This window comes from Calypte anna, chromosome 1, assembly GCF_003957555.1.
Source record: "Calypte anna isolate BGI_N300 chromosome 1, bCalAnn1_v1.p, whole genome shotgun sequence".
NCBI classification, from domain to species: domain Eukaryota; kingdom Metazoa; phylum Chordata; class Aves; order Apodiformes; family Trochilidae; genus Calypte; species Calypte anna.
Genome location: NC_044244.1, coordinates 88,773,423 through 88,792,975, shown reverse-complemented (window position 1 = coordinate 88,792,975; position 19,553 = coordinate 88,773,423). Strand labels below are relative to the sequence as shown.

The 19,553-nt window shown below is 38.0% G+C and overlaps 1 protein-coding gene across 1 annotated transcript in view; it reads right to left on the bottom strand.

Annotated features, from left to right (window-relative positions):
- The window catches only part of ANKS1B (ankyrin repeat and sterile alpha motif domain containing 1B), a 410,716-nt gene that overhangs the window by 50,205 nt on the left and 340,958 nt on the right, over nucleotides 1-19,553 (bottom strand). Inside the window, 1 exon segment of the mRNA XM_030447180.1 lies at nucleotides 2,937-3,044. Within this exon segment, the coding sequence (XP_030303040.1) occupies nucleotides 2,937-3,044 (108 nt within the window).

Sequence of the window (19,553 nt, the reverse complement as noted above, 5' to 3'; positions counted from 1 at the left end):
TTTATTTTCCCCACACCTGTGACTTCTGGCATTTTATAATCACCACTTTGGTATGGGGGACCTGAGACACACAGACAAAGGTTAAAAAACATCAGCCACTTTGGATGCCCAATTACAACATCCATTGCCTGAGTTTCATAGTGCTTATATTCAAAACTCCATTTCTTTTGGTCTAATTTGCAGTACTGTGTGCTCAGCACTTGTATAAATCAGACTCCAGACTCCAGTCAAATATGCAGAATGTCAGTTACATACAATTAGTGGCTGTTTATGAGGCAATTACCTAAGTAACTTACCAAGCATTATCCAAGGACTTTGTGGCAGAAACAGGTGTAAATCTTTATATTCATAGCTACAGCTCTTCCTCTAACCATGAGCCTCTCTCCCACCCTGTCCCTTCATTTCTCGTCATCTCTACCCATCTTCTCATCTCCTGAAGATATCTGCAGACCAGGCATGGTGCTCTCAAGCCCTCAGTACTGTGCTAGTATTATTCACCAGGTATTCTCCTCACGTTTCCACCTTGATGTGAAGGAGGTGTATTTCACTCCTTCATGTATTTCACTGTTGAAATCTGCTTCATCCCTGCCTTTCAGTCCTGCTGGTCCCATAAAGATGGAACCACAGAGGTCAGGGCTCAAACGGAGCTTAAGAAATCCTTCCCCAGGCCACCTAGGTGCACCTCATGCCCCACAGATGTTTGGCTAATCAGTTCCTAAAAACTGATTCACTATTCTCAATAGTGAGTTAATTTTTGTGTTAAACTATCATTACTGTTGTAATGTTTCCTCTCCAAGTTTTCAGCCTGAATTGTTGCTCCTTCAGTTTAAATTCCAGCCTCCAGTGCTAACTGGGTGAGGATGGGGTTCTATGAGTAACATGGAAACTGTTCCTGTAAAGACTATAATGCACTCAGAGAAGGCAAGCCAGACTGCATGGGTAACCTGAGATCTAGCATTTTCTAACTTTTGGTTATACGCCTTTGAAATCAAAATAACTTTCCTTAGTACACAGTTATTGTGGGAATATTGTGGATATTTTTTACATTTGTTGCTTTTCCTCAATATTTAATGATCTTTTTCCTTAGAAATATTTTAAAAGCTAATATAAAAAGAGTTGAAAAAGATGTGTTAGCTGTTCTTAGGTTGACCTTGGGACCTTAAAAGTAGCCTATTTAAACAGCCATCTATATTTTCTACTGAACTACAGCAACCTGATCCAGTGGGAGGTGTCCCTGCCCATCGCAGGGGAGTTGGAACTAGATGATCTTTGAGGTCCCTTTCAACCCAAGCCTTTCTACAATTCTATATAAATCCATCTTCCAGTAGCAGCAGATAGTCTATATAAACCAATTTTCAAGTTAAAAAATATTGCAAACTACAGAATAAATATTTTGTTCTCGTTTCATGTGAAATGGTATAGTACAAATGGATGGGAAAGAAAATCTTAATCCAAACTCACGTCCTTCTCCTGAGAATTCTCTGTGAAGTTTTCAGTACCATGAGGTGATAAATGATGTTTAGCACCTGTATGCATCAGTAGCTCTAGCTGTGGACTAGCAGATTACTTTTTATCATTTGGACCACAGAATCTTTTTATCATTTGTACTACAGATTGAGGACATCCAGTTTTCTCTTCACTACTAACTGAGAATATAGAGTCCTAACCAGTAACCTGGGCTGTGAAAACTTTCCCACCTGCTGAAGAAGAACTAATTCCCCTGTCCAGAGCACTGGAAGTACTGAGCAAAAATTTGTGACTTTCAAATGTTTTCTCTGTTCTGGTACTGTTTTAACACCTGCCATGCATCAGGAATCACTCATGTAATTTTAAAAAACAACATACAAGAAAAATATTCATACGTATGTGCAATGTGCCTTAGAGCAGGGTGTTACAGACTTGTCAGACCTTTTTCAACACAGCATTTGGAATTGGCTGAATTAGTAGAGGTGTCTAAAATGTCTATATGTGTCACCTGAGAATAAGCAGGGTGAAAACAGGCTGGTCACAGAAATTGTAAGTGTATGTAAAAATAAGCCCTCATTCTGTCTTTCTCTATTTCTCTTTACACCAGGAAATTTAACCTGGGAGGATGGACACTCTCTGACATTTGGAACTTTAGTCCCAAGTGAGATTGCCGTCAGAAATGCAGCCCCATGAAAATAAGCAGATCCAGGCAGATACAAAAGGTGTGACCTAAATAACCAAAATAAAAAGTGTAAATATGAATGCCCCTGGAAAGAACACAGTAGGAATGGGTCATCAGACCACAACCAGATAAGGGTAACAGACAGCAAGGTAGCAAAATCATGGGACTGGAGAAACCGAGTGAAGGTGGTGTAATGAGAGGAGATTAAATCTGGTCAAGTGTGTCAAAAACCCAGAGGCATTGCAACAAACTTTTTGAAAGAGGGAATACACCAGAAAATTAAAAATACAAAGAAAATTTTGATACAGAAACATTTACATGGCATTTGTATCTCAAAAATTTCAAGATGCATTTTAACGGATGTGTAAAGCCTCTGTCTGAAAAATAGGTGGTAGCATTTTGAAAATGTGAAAAGAAAATGGTAACTCGCCTTCCACAATATCAAGTGGCTGGGCTGGGATTCCCGTCAGCAAATGCAGATGTGCAGCTTGTACACACCTTCTCCTGTGATAGTTTCTTGAGCAAATAAGATAAGCTGGTACTTCTAAGATACTACTTATCTCATCTCAAGGCAGACAGGTCAGATGAATCACCCTGTAAAAATTTCAGTTTATCTCCACTGGCTGTAAGGACCAGGACTGAGCAGGTCAGCTCAGGATGTCTACACTGTAAACTTCTGAAGTGAGGAAAGTGGAACCCCACTCGAAGTGGACACTGCTTTCATGTGAATGTTATGAAATGTTTTCTGACTTTTCAAGAAATGCAACAAATTTTCATGGGGACTCACCCTGAGGGTTATTGACCGAGGTGGTTTCTGAGGAGGATCTTCGTGAAGCCTGTCTCCCAAAGATGCCAAAACACGTTTTCGGTGGCCAATCAGACTAATTTTTAAGACCTGAAATAACAAAAACACCTTGTTAAAAAGAAAACATTGCAATCATTAAATGAAGATCCATTCAGAGTAAAGCCATTTTCTCTTTAAGCTTTTTTATGTCAGTCTACTACGCTGTCTAAGCAGACAGGGAGTAGCACAAGGCACAGTCAGTAGAGAAAATAAGAGGAAAGATGAAACAGAGGAAAACCTCTGTAACAGGATGAAAACAAAGCAGGTATAGATGTGGGGAGAAAAAAAAATGCTCAAAAATGAGTAAAGAGGAAAGGAAAAAACAGGACAAGATGGCAGCATATTGGGCGCAAAAACAAGGGAGGGGGGAAATGTATAGATAGAGGAGAAGGAAATGTATAGGTACATGCAAGCAGCAAGTTATTAAAGGGATTCATGGTGTGGATGAGGACAAGAGTGAGGAACAGCCAGAGAATCCTTAGAGAGAAGGCAAGAAGGGAGAGAAAGGAACAAGCCAGGAAATAAATGTTATGCCTTTTAAATCTGTTTGGCATGCCTTTCATGGGTAACCTCTGAATGACTTGTACTGCTAGAGTTATCTTGTACAATTGACCTTACATAAGAATCATAGGATAGAAAACCTTTGTCCTGAAGGTCTATTACTTTTATCAGATACAATGAAAAAAACATTTTACACATAAACATGACCACCAGTGGACAGGTCCAAATACCAAGTTCCAAGACCTATGCCAAAAAGGTGTTCCAAAGTTACTGTAACTATGCCCTTCTTGTATCTCTCTGTGTCCCTGCCACCTACAAAACTACCACTGCTCTGAGAAAAAAACAGAGGGCAGAAGCAACAAATTGGAAACTTAAGCATTAGTGGGAATATAATAGTATTTCAACACTATTCTTTAAGGCCACAACAGCTTCAGCATGTAAAGCAGACCTGATTGTAAAAGCAAGCCTCTGCTCTGTCAACAGCAGTGTCCTCATGTAACTCTTTCAGACTTTATATATGGTTTCATACACCAGAGCTGCCTTCATTCCCTCTTAGAAGACTTCTCCCCACTATATTTAGGACCACCACGTGTCAACACCTTTCGTTGAGAAGCATTTCTCACTCAATCTAGAAGAAGTAATAGTCCTCAAAAAACCCTGAACATGCTACCCCTTATGTGAACAACCATTTCAGTTTAGGCAGCAGCACTAAAAGCTACCATTTGTGAGAACAAATAAAAAACAAACACCCCAAATTCTCCTACAGCATCTCTTGGATCCAGTATCTCAGGTTATGGCACAGCAACACACCATCATTATTCTGGAGGGTCAAGTCCTCCTCATCCATGTGTATGTGAATTTGTCCATACTTCCTGTTGGATGACTTTGTCCTGTCTGATATTGTTGAACATCAAGTTCAACTTTTTGGCACCTAAAAAGTGATTGGCTATGACACAGATTGAGCCCTTCCTCTCAGTGGCAGCTTGCAGGGTTATTGCAGACCCTGCACCTCAAGAGCAGACCCAAGCTGCAGAGTCCAACAGCCTGCTGTGTACTCTCCTATTTGTCTCCATCTGGAGAAGCACGAGTAGAACAGACACAGTGCAGCACACACATTGATGCCAGAGGCATGGAGACTTTGTTATGTATGCAGTTTACACTGAATGTCAAACAGAAGGGTGCAGAGTTTACCTCCATATTTAACTGTGTGAAATACGTGAATACAGCTGCTTTAAACACTGCTCAGGTAATGCATTTCAGTGATTTTCCTTCTTTCATAATGTTTCCTCCTCATCAAGAACATTTACCCAGAGATGTTTAAGTCAAGATACAGTTCTTGGGTTGTTTCAAGGTCCTCAACATTCTGACTGCCTTATTAGCTATACCAAACCCCACAAAGCAATTCTCTTTGACTTCACAGAGCTGTGAAACAACGGGAGAAAAAAAGAACGTGATCCTTGAGGGAGTTTGCTCATAAGAGATCAGCAGACAGGTGTAAATCATTATATAATTCTAAAAACTGTGCTCAGTTTGAAAGCAATAAAGATCTTTCAACACCGTAAATGCTCCTACGTTTCTTCCACAGTTTGTTGGTTTTTTATTAAATGTTGGTCACCCCACATATGATCTGGTAGAGTTTTAAAGATGCAGCCTATAGAAACATACGGTTCTCATCCAAAGGGCAGATGTAGCCCAGCCTCATCTGAACCACATATTCAGCTAAATGAAGATGACTGTGCTCTTCTGGAAGTGGAAGCCCCAGTGATTTTTCTTACTTGGAAAACCTGTTAACTCAATTTACAAATATAAAATACTGTTTTCTGAAACATTTCTGTATTTGAGTTATGAGAGTTTAACAAAACACCCTGAAACTCTGGAAACCTGTTCCATGATGGATTATCCTTGACAGTATTTATCTAAACTGTCAAGTAGTACAAATATAGGTCAGTGGTATGCAATGGTAAAGTTGCCTAAAGCAGTATCTTAGAAATATCTTCATGCTGGGTTTCAGAAAACTGTTACAAGTCTTGCAATTATTTAGCCAAGTTAGTTCCCCATTAATATCTTCTATACACCAAGTTACAGTGAACACAATAACACTGAGCTGTAGGGACAGTCAATACAATGCACCTAAGTGCTATGCAGTGAAGCATTTTGTCAAATGGATTATAGCCTACTTCATATATGACAATGAAATGAGCTTTGCATTGTGGCTGCAGGAGTCAGCTACAACATGTCATGAAACTGTTCAGAGTAGCTTAAGGCACTCCACAGCCTGTTATTTCATTAGTGGGACAAAGAAAAAACAAAGCATATGCACGACATGCCTTCTTCTACAAAAAAACAAGCCCATGTCATACATTTGCTTATATTTGATGTTGTAATATAATTAAAGGAGAATGGGGCAAGTAATTTGTCCAAAGAAATTATACAGGCACACAAATTTAATCCTATTTTTCTCCATATTCTCCAATGATTAGAGTTCAAAATGAAATTCCACTCAGAAATGTGGGAAATCCCCAAATGTCACTGATGTAACACTTTGCATTTAGATTTTCAACTTAGTTGACAGATGTTTTTAAAAACAAACACATGTAGCCCCCTAACTCCCTGATGTCTGCATACGTGCAGATGCTGGAATTAAAACTTATTACATCTAAAACCAAGCCTTTTTTCTGCCACATTCTTCTGCCAGACCTTTCCTTCTGATTGAATAATATGACCCCATATTTTATTTTTAATCCTATTCTACTTTTTAGGGTGGTTTTTTAAATGTATTATAAAGGTTACTAAAATTCAAGCCATCATCAATCACATTCATTCGGAACAATCTGAAAAGCTACTCTATGGCTGAAATTAGTACCACAAAAGAGCAAGTGGTCTGGACTAAACACGTAGCAAAAATCAAACACTAGGAAATAGCTACCAAGTGGAAAATTAGAGAGTGATCAGAACAGTGCTTGTGATCCTTTCGTGGCAGCATCAGACGCTTCAGAATTTACAAAGAAAAAAATGGTAAACACAAGCCAACAAGGTATGATCTTCTTATATCTGCAAGCAAACAGCCCAAAATGCTAGCAGAATTAACTTCATAAATCATAAATCATAAATCATTTCAGTGGTGATCATATTGGAATAATCTCCAGGCTATTCTGGAATTGTGAGTGAAGGTACATTGATTATTACCACTTTCCTACCACAATGCCACTCCACAGGGCTAATTCTGAAACATAGCAGTGCCCAGAACACCCAGGAAGTGAGCCCAGACCAACCAGTAAAGCTCATGATACTCATGACTGGTTTAACTCAAAATTCAAAAAAGGATTTGATACACTTGGTGTATGAATTCCCATCATGGACAGCTGTTCAAAATTTTACAAATCCTATCCAGCAAACTGCTGTCAGTGATTAACAGTTAAAATTAAAAAAAACCCAAAACACCCAAACCCAAGAAAATATGGTAAAAACCCCTCATATCCTACATACTGACCAAGATTACATGGTGTAATAATTGGCATATTTTGAAAGATAAATCAGCTTGAGCCAGCTGTGATACTGACTGCCCAGTGCTTTAACAATACCAGACACAGCCAAATCCAGTCCAAACCATATTAAACTTCTGTTTCATTTTTTGACAGAGATATTTCATGGTCTTTCTCATCCTGACTGCAGCTGCTGAGTCCTTCCAACCCTAAATTACCATAAACCTTTGCCATTTTAAAAAGTGCAGGGATTTTCCTGTACATTCAGCAAAGCATAGGCATGTGATAAGCGAGAGGAGATCTGAGACCCTCTGCAGCTCTGCCAGCAGCAAGACTTAATCTGGTTTCCCACCTCCGCAATGGAAGCAATTGCCTATTACACCTATGAAGAGACTTGTAAGAGACTTATGATTTCACATAAAATCATATGATAGGAAATATGCACCACTTTATTACCCAACTGGAAACAGATGTCAGTTGTCTTGGCAATAGCATTTCACAAAGACAGATGGCTGCCTATGAAGTTCCACTCCTGGACATTATCATCACAAACTATCATCTTAGGTTGTGTGTCAACCCCTCTCCTCTCCTCCACCACTCCCAAATATAAGTTGCAGATCTCCAGTTTAATGCTACTGAGAAGTCAGAGGCCAAAAGTCTTCTGCAAGTAGAGGTTATTTTGAATACTCATTTATTCCACTGCTCTGAGCTGCCATTAGTTGCTGCCAGAGCAGTGGGGTACAACACTGCTCAGCTGCTGCCATCCATCCCACCTCAGGTTCAGGCAGGTAAGGATTTATTACTTTTTGTACAAGTTCTCAGGACAGCCTTTGGTAATACAGAGGCTGTGGAAATTTTTGTCCTAACTTTGCCAGATAAGCCATTTTTCTCATTAAATTGATTTCCTAAATTTCTCGTTAGTTGAATTGGCTGACTGAAAATATCAGGTGCTAGCACTTTTGACTCAGGTAAAGATAAAAAACGTAATTGTAACTTTATGCTTGTAGCCCATAACCCCAAATATTTCAGTGGAAAAATACTAATTTCATCTTTTGCTAATAAAAACCAGGAAAATGCAACAAAAAAAAGACCTGGTCAATACTGAGACCTATACACCTTCCCTTCTGAGGATGTGTCTTAGGGTATGCACTGAACTGCTTTTTAAAAACAATTTTTAGTAAAAAAGAAGTTAAACCCATGGCCTTTAAATAAAAATAAATCACAGTTTTATGATTCCGCAAGCCTCAATTATAATAAAAAATATTACATAACTGCATTTTTATTACACGAGGCTCAAAAGCCCAGAAATCAGAAATCTTCAGTCTATCATACATACAAAGAAAAAGATTAATACAATAATGATAATCTGTTCTAAGAGACAAGGCTGAAAATAATATTTTTGTAAAAAATGGCTAGCACTAAGCAGATTTGTACAGAAAGTAAAGATATTCCTCCTGTTTTCACATGAAATAAGTGGAAAAAAGCTTGAAAGGTGGAATAAATACCCAAACTGGGTCCCAGTTCAGAGGACAGATCTCTTACACTGTTCCCTCTGCTACTGACTTGTATTTCCATCCTTGTGTTGACCTAGTGGCAGGTCCAATCACTGGTTCAGATAAAATTTGGAAAATGTGTGGCCATAGAGAGCATTCCTGGCCAACCTCTTTGAGGTCTTCAATGTTAATCCGATAGAACTATGCGAGAGCAATTGCAATACCAATATCTTATCCCATAGTATTCTGCAGGATTGCTTACATAGCAGATAAATTGTAATTAAAGTACCTAGTACTACAACACATTTCATAATGAGCTAATAATGTATTTATCTATTTTTAATATGCAATTATTAGCAAGGCACATTCATCTGTACACAAGCCTGAAATACCAAGGTAATGAGATACAGGAGATAAAATACAAATCTCTGTAGAAGATTTTAACAGCTCTAGAGCTGATCCTTTTTCTCATCTTGATTGAACTTCATCACTTAATTCCAAGCAAAAGAAAATACGCCCCACATGCGAGTCCCTTTACAGAATGGGAAATCTGTCTACTAAGTAAACAGCTTCTTTTACACACACAAGCTTTCTGATAACATGCAGGAATTAATGTTTTCATAATACCAGAAGCAGCAAACAGTCATTCACTGCTTGGATTAAGAATTCAGATTACTCTAGCTCACAGTTATAACCAAGGCAGTCATAAAAAGGTAAGCTCTGTAATACAAGAATATCAGTTAATTATTCAAGTATTAATATATTAGAATTAAAAATGGATTGTTTATTTCTATATCATGCAATTATATACTCCAATAAAAATGGCAATAAAAATAATGAAAAACCTAAGATCGCATTAAATATCTCCTTCTAACACTAGAATTTAATGGATGTCCTTAACTGCTTTTTGGGTTTTCATCAACACCTTGTACATACATAAAAACTACAGAGAGGTGGTCTTCAACGTCCAGAAAGAAAAGACAAATACAGGACAGGAAAACCTGGACCAAGGATCAAAACAAACATTGTTAAGAGATGTTATTCTGAACATTTCCAGTTTCCCAGTATATTTGCAAGTTACTAGCTGTATGCATGAAGCCCTCATTATTATTTTATTAAAGTATATATTCAGCTTAGTAAAATTGTTTTCCTGTATTGTAAGAAATTCACACCAAAAGCATGGGCTTCACCCTTGGATATCTAGTTCAAGCCAAAGTGATGCACAGAGGCGACCTAGGGCTTGCATTCAGGCTCTGCTGGAGAGCTGTTCACACCAAGCACCACACGCAGCAATCCCAAACACACTTATCCCATGAAGTGTCACATACCCCAGAGTTACAAACTTGATCATGCATTACTATCCCACTGCTAGCATTAATATTTATCCACCTTTAAGGGGAAACCTGTAAAAGAACTGTGAAGATAAAAATGTGAAAAGTATTTTGTAGCCTTTGATACAAAAGCCATCACTGGCAGCGTTAATACTCCACTATTATCAACTGATGGCATGATGCTAAGGACCCAATGCATCCCAATTCACTACCAGACTACAACTGGATTGCCCTACAGCTTTTGTGAAAACCACCTGGAAATGCTTCTTTAGCAGAAAGAAGGTCTGCAGAAGGAAACACCAGGGTTGAGTCCAAGTGGAGGGGTGCTGGGCTACAGCAGAGAACTCCCAGGGATCCCACTCCAGGGCTCCCATCTGGCTTAAAAACAGACCCAGGAGGCAGGCAAGGAGCACTTCTCTGTATAGCCAGCTCTTCATCTGCTTCCTTACTTGATCACAGAAGAGCTAACACTGGCATGAATAAAAGGGCAGGAGAGTACGCTCAGGGATGAGGGGAAGAGGAAAGGCTGGAAACCTTTCCTGTAGCTGTTTGTGCTTCCAGCAGTGCAAGCCAAACATGAGATGCATTAACCACAGTGAAAACACAGCTTCTTGCAACGGGCCATCCAAAAGCATAGGGTATCTAGCACAAAAAAATGAATCTGTAAAGAACTCCGAAGCCAATGTTTTAACAGAAACCATGGTCTACAAGCCTCTACTTTTCCACATTCAGCAGTTACTAAATTTAGTTTTCTAGTTTACCTGCCTGTCAGGTGTTTACCATTTCCCCCCTGAGGAATGGAACAAACTTGTCAGAGACAGGGTGGCCATTACAAGAAAACTGTTTTTTCTTTTCATATTTGTTTCTGTCTCATCAGTAATCAGCGTGGATTCACCCTTCTGCAGAGTGGCTGCTTAGTCTCAGTCACGCCACGTTCTTTGACAGCACTTGGCACGCTGGATGAAGGAAAACACATTTTGTGATGTGCTAGTATAGGCGGCGGCGTTGACTCTATTTTGGTTACCATGTGTTATGGTGTCCAGGGATGTCACCTCTATCAAGATCTTAATTTCATTACTTTGCAGGACATACGCACCTCCATGTACAACAGGATGTAAAGAGGGACCTGAATTTTTGTTCTACCTGCTCTGCAGCTACAGCCAGCTAAGCAATTTTATCACCTTTTTTCAGAAAGGACACTACCCAAAAGAATAAAGTTTGAGTGAGCTATAACCTAACTATAGGTTATAGGTATAGGCATGACATACAACCCTTGCATAAGAAATTAAAAGTCCTCCATCAACTTATTTCCCTGGTTGTCCTAAACTCTTCTGGTTTGCAGTCCTTGCATAGTCATTAAAAAATGCCTAGGGCTATGGAAGAAAATAATGGCAGTCCCCTTCCCCAGGTTCACCCAACATCTACCTTCATTAGTCTCATCCTTTAACACAAATTAAGATACATATGTAAATGCCACCAATTCATCTCACCTACAGCTATAGTACTCTACTGTTTTCTTTCAGGTAGTCTGTTTGGTTAGCATAATTAAAATAAATTAAGTGCAAGTTTTTCTGAACTATATTCAATCTGGATTGTGATGTCAGACAATCTGAATCCCCAAATTTTCGAAACACATGATATGATTTAAAAAAAATAAAAAAGAAAAGCTTAGTTCTTTCATATCCTTGCTTTTGTTTATAACCTTTATGCTATCACAACTGCAGCAATGCTACTACTACCTTAAAAAAAGGCAATGGCCACCATGGCAGAGCAGAATCATACATTACAGGCAGAGCTGGCATCATGCTGTACTTTGACTCCTAATCTGTGAGGAGGAAGCACTGTGGGTGGGAGAGAACAGGCTCTATGAGCACAGCAGGATGGCTGGATTAACTCTGCCAGGGGCAGCAAGGGGACGGCAAAAACATTTCTCAAAATATCTTTTTCTTTCATGCCTGGAGGTAAGAGCAGGAAGGAACACCATCAAAAAGTGGGGTTACAAAAGGATACAAATAAAGTGGCAAAAATATCCATCCATCAATAGCTCAAGGAAGTTTTTCCCTTGTGGCTTTGAGCAACAAGACAAATTCCAACATAAAAGATTATTGTCTGCATGATTTGAGATAAATCGAAACCGCAAGGCTGTTCAGATCGTACACATCTTCTTATGTAGATTCCTTCATTAAACATTCAACATTAGTCTGGCTTAAGGAAGAAACATTTTTGTATGTAACCAAATTAGAACAAAGCAAGTGGGCAAGATGTGCTGAAGAACTTTCCAAACAGGATGCTGATTTTGTACTACAGTTAAAGAAAAAAAAAAGAAAGATAAACTGAGCTTCATAGTAACAGTGAAAACCAGGAAAGCTTTGGCACTGTCAAACTTGCTGTCCTTAAAGTTAATTTATAAATTTAAGGGAATATGGATGTGTTTATCTTTTTGCATTCCACAGTTTGGGCAGATACATTATTAATGAACCACTCATGCAAAACTCACCAGTGAATCGGTTATCATGGGAAAGGCTTTCTTGCTATAAATTCTATTTGATTTTTCTCAACAAGGGCTGTACAGGACTCCCTGTACAGGCCAGTGTAGCATGTTTTCTTCACTTCTGCTCTACCTCTCTTTTTTTTTCTTCAGCCTTATCAAAAGTTCTGAAAAAGGGAAGTTCATTCTGAAGGGAGTGTCAAAAAGTGGCTAAACTTCATCTCCATGACTAAAGCTTTGTTTTCTTTATCCTGGGCCTATGCAACCTGTGCAATAAAGATAAAAGAAGAAAAGACTGGAGTTAGTTCACTCTCCACCTTTTCTATCAGTAGGAGCAACATCACCAGTCCTGATTTTGCAGAGTGTTACATGAGAGATTTTTTTAACTTGCGTGAAACCAAAAAAGCTTTGTAGACCTGTGGATGCAGCTAAGGACACGTCAGTAGCCCCATGTTTCAAGGAGTCAGAGGCCCTGAAACATGTCTATAATGATTCCCAAATCACTCAATATTGTCAAGATTCTCCCTATTGTCAAGTCATGCCTTTTTATGATTCTACATGTTGTAATTTAGCGAATACCCTTAATCCAACAATTAGTGATTCTGATTATTGATTAATCTTTTCATTAATATTTAAATTTATTGTCTCTTCTCCAGCTTTTGGTCAGTCCTCACTGATTTATGAAAAGAATTCATTATCTGCTCTATAACATTCACTTACATGTTGGCTGAAAGTTACATTTCCCCTCAGTCTTGTTCTCACAGAATGAACATGTATTGGTTACAGATTTTCCCAGTGAGACACAAGTGTGATTTCTAATGTACAACATAAGCAGAAAACCCCTTTTCCCTCTTATCTAAAGAGCAATATAAGCACATAAAGTTTTTCTTTAAAAATAAATATAAAAAAATCAAAAAAGAACACTTTTTCTTTCTTTTGCAAGTCATCTGTCATAACATCCATGCAATTTTGCAAAACCCTTCTACCAAGAATAGCTCTTGCATCTAAATTTCTTTTTAAATGGACATAAAGAATCCAATGTATAAGCACATTATCCCAGCTGCAACATAAAGGAAACCACACCAGGCAACAGAAATCTGCAAGTTTTTATACACACTTCTCTTGTTAGTATGCACAAGATTTGTATATCACTGCCCTTTTTTTTGTCTTATGCTGTTGACTGATGTTCAATCAAACATACAGCAGCTCTACTCCTCCTGCCCAGATCATTCCTGCAGTACTTCTGTTAAGTAATATACTCAAATCTTGTTAAATTTTCTCATGTGATCTGTGCTTCCAAAATAAATTGCTTTCACATCTCTTCACTTATACTTTACATAACTGATTCAGCCCATTTATGTGTTATGAAGATCATATTCTATTTTAATTCCATTTTACATGTTACTACAACATTAAACAATCACACTCCAGATCAGAAATAATGCCATAAAAATCCACATTTGTTTGGGATGACAAGTTTGCAGACCTTTATTTTTGCTAGAGCTTGAAATCTTAAAGAAGAAGAGATTAGTTTATATGTATATTTACATTTATTAATTTAGTGTATTAGGCAAAATAGCCAATGGTATTATTGTGAAGCCAACTAAGTTTCTACATCATCTCATCACAAATGGGCAGTACAGTACAGATCCCATTAACTCACTGTAACATAAGAAATCCTGTCATGAACATTTTACACCAAATCACCACATGAACTATGATTAAAAATGGATCAGAAGAGAAGACTTATATGAATAACAAGCAAAGAGAAAAATCCCACTTATTATGGATAATTAGATTATAATGTAACTTAGTTATCTGCTAGGGATTATTCCACCAGGTAGATATTGTCACATGACTTACTTAGTCTAAAGTGTCTTTCTCAGTTGTACTAAAGAATTAACTAACATTTTGGGTTTTTCAGATGAATAAGTAAGCCTAAATTTAGTCACTGTTAATTAATTATAGTTTTAGAAATGCTACTATTCAACTACACATCTTGTTTTATGTAGGGTTTTTTAATTCTTCCTGTATTTGTGATCCAGATCTGGATTTAGAAAAGTGTCAGCTTTTAAATAAGCTGACAATTAGGCTTGCTTGTTTCTGCTCTAATATGAACCCTTGAATCATAAAATCTCCATTTATAATTTCTCTTCATATTTTCTTATCAAACAGGTTTCTCCCAGATACACAACAGCGTAAATAAAAAAAATTTCTGCACAGAACTGAAAGTAAGTGATTGTGGGATTTCACTAGTAGGAATGCAATATACTTAAGGAAAAGATTAATATGTTTTTGAAATGTTGTTCTACTTCTGTATCACAAAAAATAGGTTTACTCAGGTGTGGCCAATTTCTTAATTTTCAGGAACCCATTCCATATTTCACCATAATTTGGTCAGAGATAGATACGGCTGATATTTTTCTGTATTAATACCTATCATAGGAATTACCAAGCACTGATGTTCTCACAAAGTCCCTAGGATTTGCCTTCCCTGTCAGTGAGCCCAGAGGAAACCAGCAGAGTGGTGCAGCCAGGTTTTCCCCCAGAAATGCAGAATGGAGGAACAGGAAAAATGATCCTGATTCTTCACACTTGAAGTTTAGGACAATTCGTAAAGTTAACAAAACTTTTCAAAAGAAAACACTAGAGATGCAGGTGCTTCAGAGCTGCTCAGGAGATAAAAATACATATTTCAGTTTGGAAAACAGAGGGAGCAGAGCACAGTGTGCCCCTTAGCACCCTGAAATGTCAGAATTTGCTCCCAGAAAATAGGTCTCTGCTGGCAGAGCCCTCTGGCCATTGACACAGAAGCACCAGTTCAGAACTGGCATGCTGGGAGGCTGCTGGATGGAGGATTTTGAAGCACAGTGGGATGTTTTAACACGCACATCTCCGCATCACCATCCTGGTGTCCCCTCCCCACCCAGAGCTGCTCTGCAGCCATCCCACAGACTGACTGCTGCAAACCGGTGCTCCTCAGGGGAACATCTAAGGCATCGCTGTCTGCTGCATCTCCAGGACTCTTTTAAAAAGAGTGACAGCTATATAATACTATAATCTGTGTTTGTGTTACAGAGCAGCGTGAACTAAGACCTTGCACAGGGTGGAGATTCCTCCACATCCAGGGAGTAAAGGGGAAAGCAAATAAATGACGAAACACCATGGGGAAAATCATAAACCAAAATATGGTGAGAGACAGCATGAGCTACAATTAAGTCCTAACTGTACCACGATTTATATCTGTTGCAGACTTGAAATGCAGATGTTACATCTTATTAATCCACTGCTTAGCTGCAGATACAACCAACAGCAGCTCTTGGGATAATAAGGCAGAATGGGAATTTGGAACCTAAGATTTTATAAAGTGATTGCAAGAAATTTTAAGAGGATGAATAACAAAGAAGAAGAGTAGGAAGACCATAAAATGGGTCAATATAGTAATCAGATGAGAAATAGCTAATGGAAGGATTTACATTTTAGAATAAAATCTAAATGTAGCTATTTAAAGGACACCAATAGGTGACATCTACGAGGCATTTGTGATAAACTAGAGTATATTATTTTATTTGTCTGTTCTGCTTCTTTGGGTAAGTTTCCCATTTTCTTCTTCGCAAATTCAACTTTCTTTCATCTGTCAACCTTCTGCCTCTCTCTCTCTTCACATCTTATTTTCAGCTCAACAGGCCTCAAATTCCTTTTTCCCCTGCAGTTTTGCTCCACAGGCCTCTTTATTTCTTTACCACCTCCACCCAGTGTGGCAATTTAAATTGCATTTTCAGCCCTATTCCTACCTCTTCCAGCTGACCACTATGGAGGTGACAGGGAGAACTGATAAAAGAATGAGCAAAAACTAAGGACCAATGAGTAATGTAAAAAGCCAGAGAAAAAATGGAAAGGAAGCTGTTTGATTTATAATAAAATCAGATTTGATCTAAGGGCATCTGCTCTCCTCCATAAGCACTGAAATAACCACATAACAAATATTTTAATGCATGTTTAATGTCTATATATACGTCATTTATGGGATAATGACCCAGGCTTGCAGAAGGAGACTGCCTCATTCTTCAGCAATCTCTGTCCTTATTTTGCACCTCGAGGACAGAGCTGAAATGAAGAGAACAAACACCCACATACATTTCTATTCTTTCATAGTCTGTACAGTGATTCTTCTGTACAAGTGGTGCTGCTAGGAGCACTGCAACCACCTCCCCTCACTGACTCTGACCTGGGACGACTTAGTATACTACCAGACATAGTATGATTGCATAATTCTTTATTGACATAAAATATACAGAGAAAGCAATGTTTTCCCAATAGGTAGCATTTCACAGGAAGATGGTTATTCAAACATGTCTTAAAGACAGAAGTGATTTTGCAAACATGCGCTCATGCTATCAATTTTTTTTAATTGTGCATCTACTTTTTATCTATCTTGTGAAATATCTCCACTAGGATACATTTTCTTACTGCATAAACTGAAAATTATTACAGCGACACGATGCAAGAATTACCTACAAAGTAGCAAAATTCACTTACGTATGCTACCATTGTATTATTTTTTGCTAACAAATTTTGCAAGACCACAGGAATTGGCACATATGTTAAAACCATCTAGGGTCAGCTTTAGCAATGAATTTAACTTTAGCTTCAGTGGTTCAGAATTTTATATTTTCAAGACAGCATGGCAGGTGTTTGTATCAGCAAGTTTCATCTGTCATTATCCATCTCCCTCCTACACCTTTCTAGTATAAAAAACACGTCTGCTTGCTGATAGAATACCAATTTGCCTTCATTTAAATGCTAAAGCAGCATAGTCCAGCTATCTCATTTAAAATATGTGCAAAGCTGTGAAACAACTGACAAGCACAATGAAATGTCTACCGTAAGACGCGCATGGAATTATTTTTCAATAGACACAAAAAATCCAAGTCTACAGTACCCAAATTGTTTTTCCACACATATCTCTTAAAATCAGGAAAGGGAAAAGGGTAATATTTACCTAGCAGCTCACCACTTCTTACCATCAGTTATGATTAAAGACTCCGTACTGTAGAACCCAGAAAAAAAATTAATTCTGTATAGGCTTCTGTTTGTGCAAGGGCAGTCACTCACTATCAGCACTGAGATTTATCAGCAGAGATTTATCACTAGTAAAAATAATTTGTTTCACCAATTAAACAAAACTTTTGCTGTGTAGATTGTAGGAAAACAGTAACTGTCACTGGACACCTATATTTTTAGATATAAACATCTCATTTATGGTTCAATTTTTTAAACAAACAAGAACATGGAAGATCTGATCATAGTTCTAAACATGCTCTGTGCAAGACAATGCAGGACTAAGTTAAGGAGCTGACCCACATACAGAAAAAAAGGATCTAAAATTAAATGTGAAAATGTACATCATTATTTTAACCTAGCTCAGAGTTGCACTGCTAAATCCTATGCAGCAAACTGAAAATCTATCTGTGTACTGCATATTATTATGCACTCTATGAACACACAAAATTTAAATATTTTTGCTATGTTAAGTGGTATTCCATTTTCTATCCATTTTAAAGTTGGTTAAATAGTTAGAAAAATAATTTAATAGTTTAGACATTTCTTTTATTTTAATATTAACAACAAAACCTTCCAAGCAAAGAAAAAAGCATTTTTAATTTTTTTTTAATTGCCTTGCTTATGGACCTATGTACTTCCCCAGGGCAGCAGCACCCACTGAGAATCCTTCTAAGCTTTCCAGAAGTACCATGGGGCCAGATATCAGGAGCTTCACAACCTATATTCCATGTTGAAATTGTCCCCATTTATTCATTAAGTTTCTAGCTAACACTGCCTTTCACCTAGACTTACATGTATACTCTTGGTCCAAGGTGCTTTGCTCCCTAAGGAATCTTTGCTTTGATTTCTGAATGTACAGGGAGCATCAGCTTAACACTGTTTAATAACTTAATCAAGCATACATGCATTAACCTTTGATAGTACCTAAAATATTTTCCACAAATTTATAAATTACCTGCCTGCAATGATCTAATGCCAGTCTCTTACAAATAGCACTTATTGTTCACAATGGTGAGATCTTGGTTTTCTTGATGTCACTGACAAAATACCATTGACTACAATGAAGCCAGTGCCTCACTTGGACACGCTGTATTCCAATAAAATAGGGATTACACTGCATTGCAGAACTGAAAAGGATGTACACAGTTAGAATGAAATGCCAGAATAAAAGCTTACTGTGCAAAAAATGTTATTTTCTTCTTCAGCAGACCTACCCTACAAATATATTAAATTTTACAGCTGCTTATATTCACAGATAGAAAAAAATAAAGTATTATTTTTTTTATTTCCATTTCAGAGATGGCACAGTTATGGTGAGAGCAATTGTACCTTATTTATATTGTCTCTCACTCTTGTGATTTCATCATGAATCTCACCAAAGTGTATCTTTCGCCCAAAACCACACATTTTTGAATCAGCTTTCGACAGGAAGACAAATGCTCAAGTCCCATGATTGCATAGAAAGCTTTGAATTAACTCACTGAAGCAGGGAGAAGGCACAGCAAAACACGACATCTTAACGTTGCTCTGATATTTGAAGCTCTGAGGTTGACTGGCTTTTCATACAGTGGCTAAACCATGGACAACTGCACTTTTAAATTCTACACACAGGAACCGTCTTAGACAAGTTCCTGGAGCAGCCCTACTGGAAATAGTGCCTGCAGAATCCTTATTACCATGTAAAAGTGAGAAAGAGAACCTTTCACACCCCAAATTAGACCTGCAGTCAACATTTACACCATAGTTAGGAAAAATCTTTTATTTCCAAACTTGAATATTTTTACCTTGTGGTCCTTAAGACATGGCACTTTGATACCCTGCAATAAATCTTCAGCTTTTAACAGTGCTGCTTTACAAAAGGTTTTAACTTTCATGTAGGTAAAAGGAATTTATAATCTCTCAGTGATGCAATGAAAAGCTTGAACACCACCCAAGTGTAATAAAACTACTAAACCCAAAACAAAGATGAATGGGAGAAGTTGTATGGTGGTACTTCTCCCTGGCTGTGCTCTGTAAAGGACTCTGTTGAGACCAAGGTGTGAAGGACGCTGTTGTTAGTGCTGATCCTCTTCTCCCAACCCACCAATGTAGCTTGTAAAACTGAGGCAGAGCTGAGACAAGCCTGGGGCAACCTGCAGTTTTGACATATCTCTTCTCTTTCTGACCCTACAGGAACCTCTCCCAGGCTGCTGGTGTTGGTG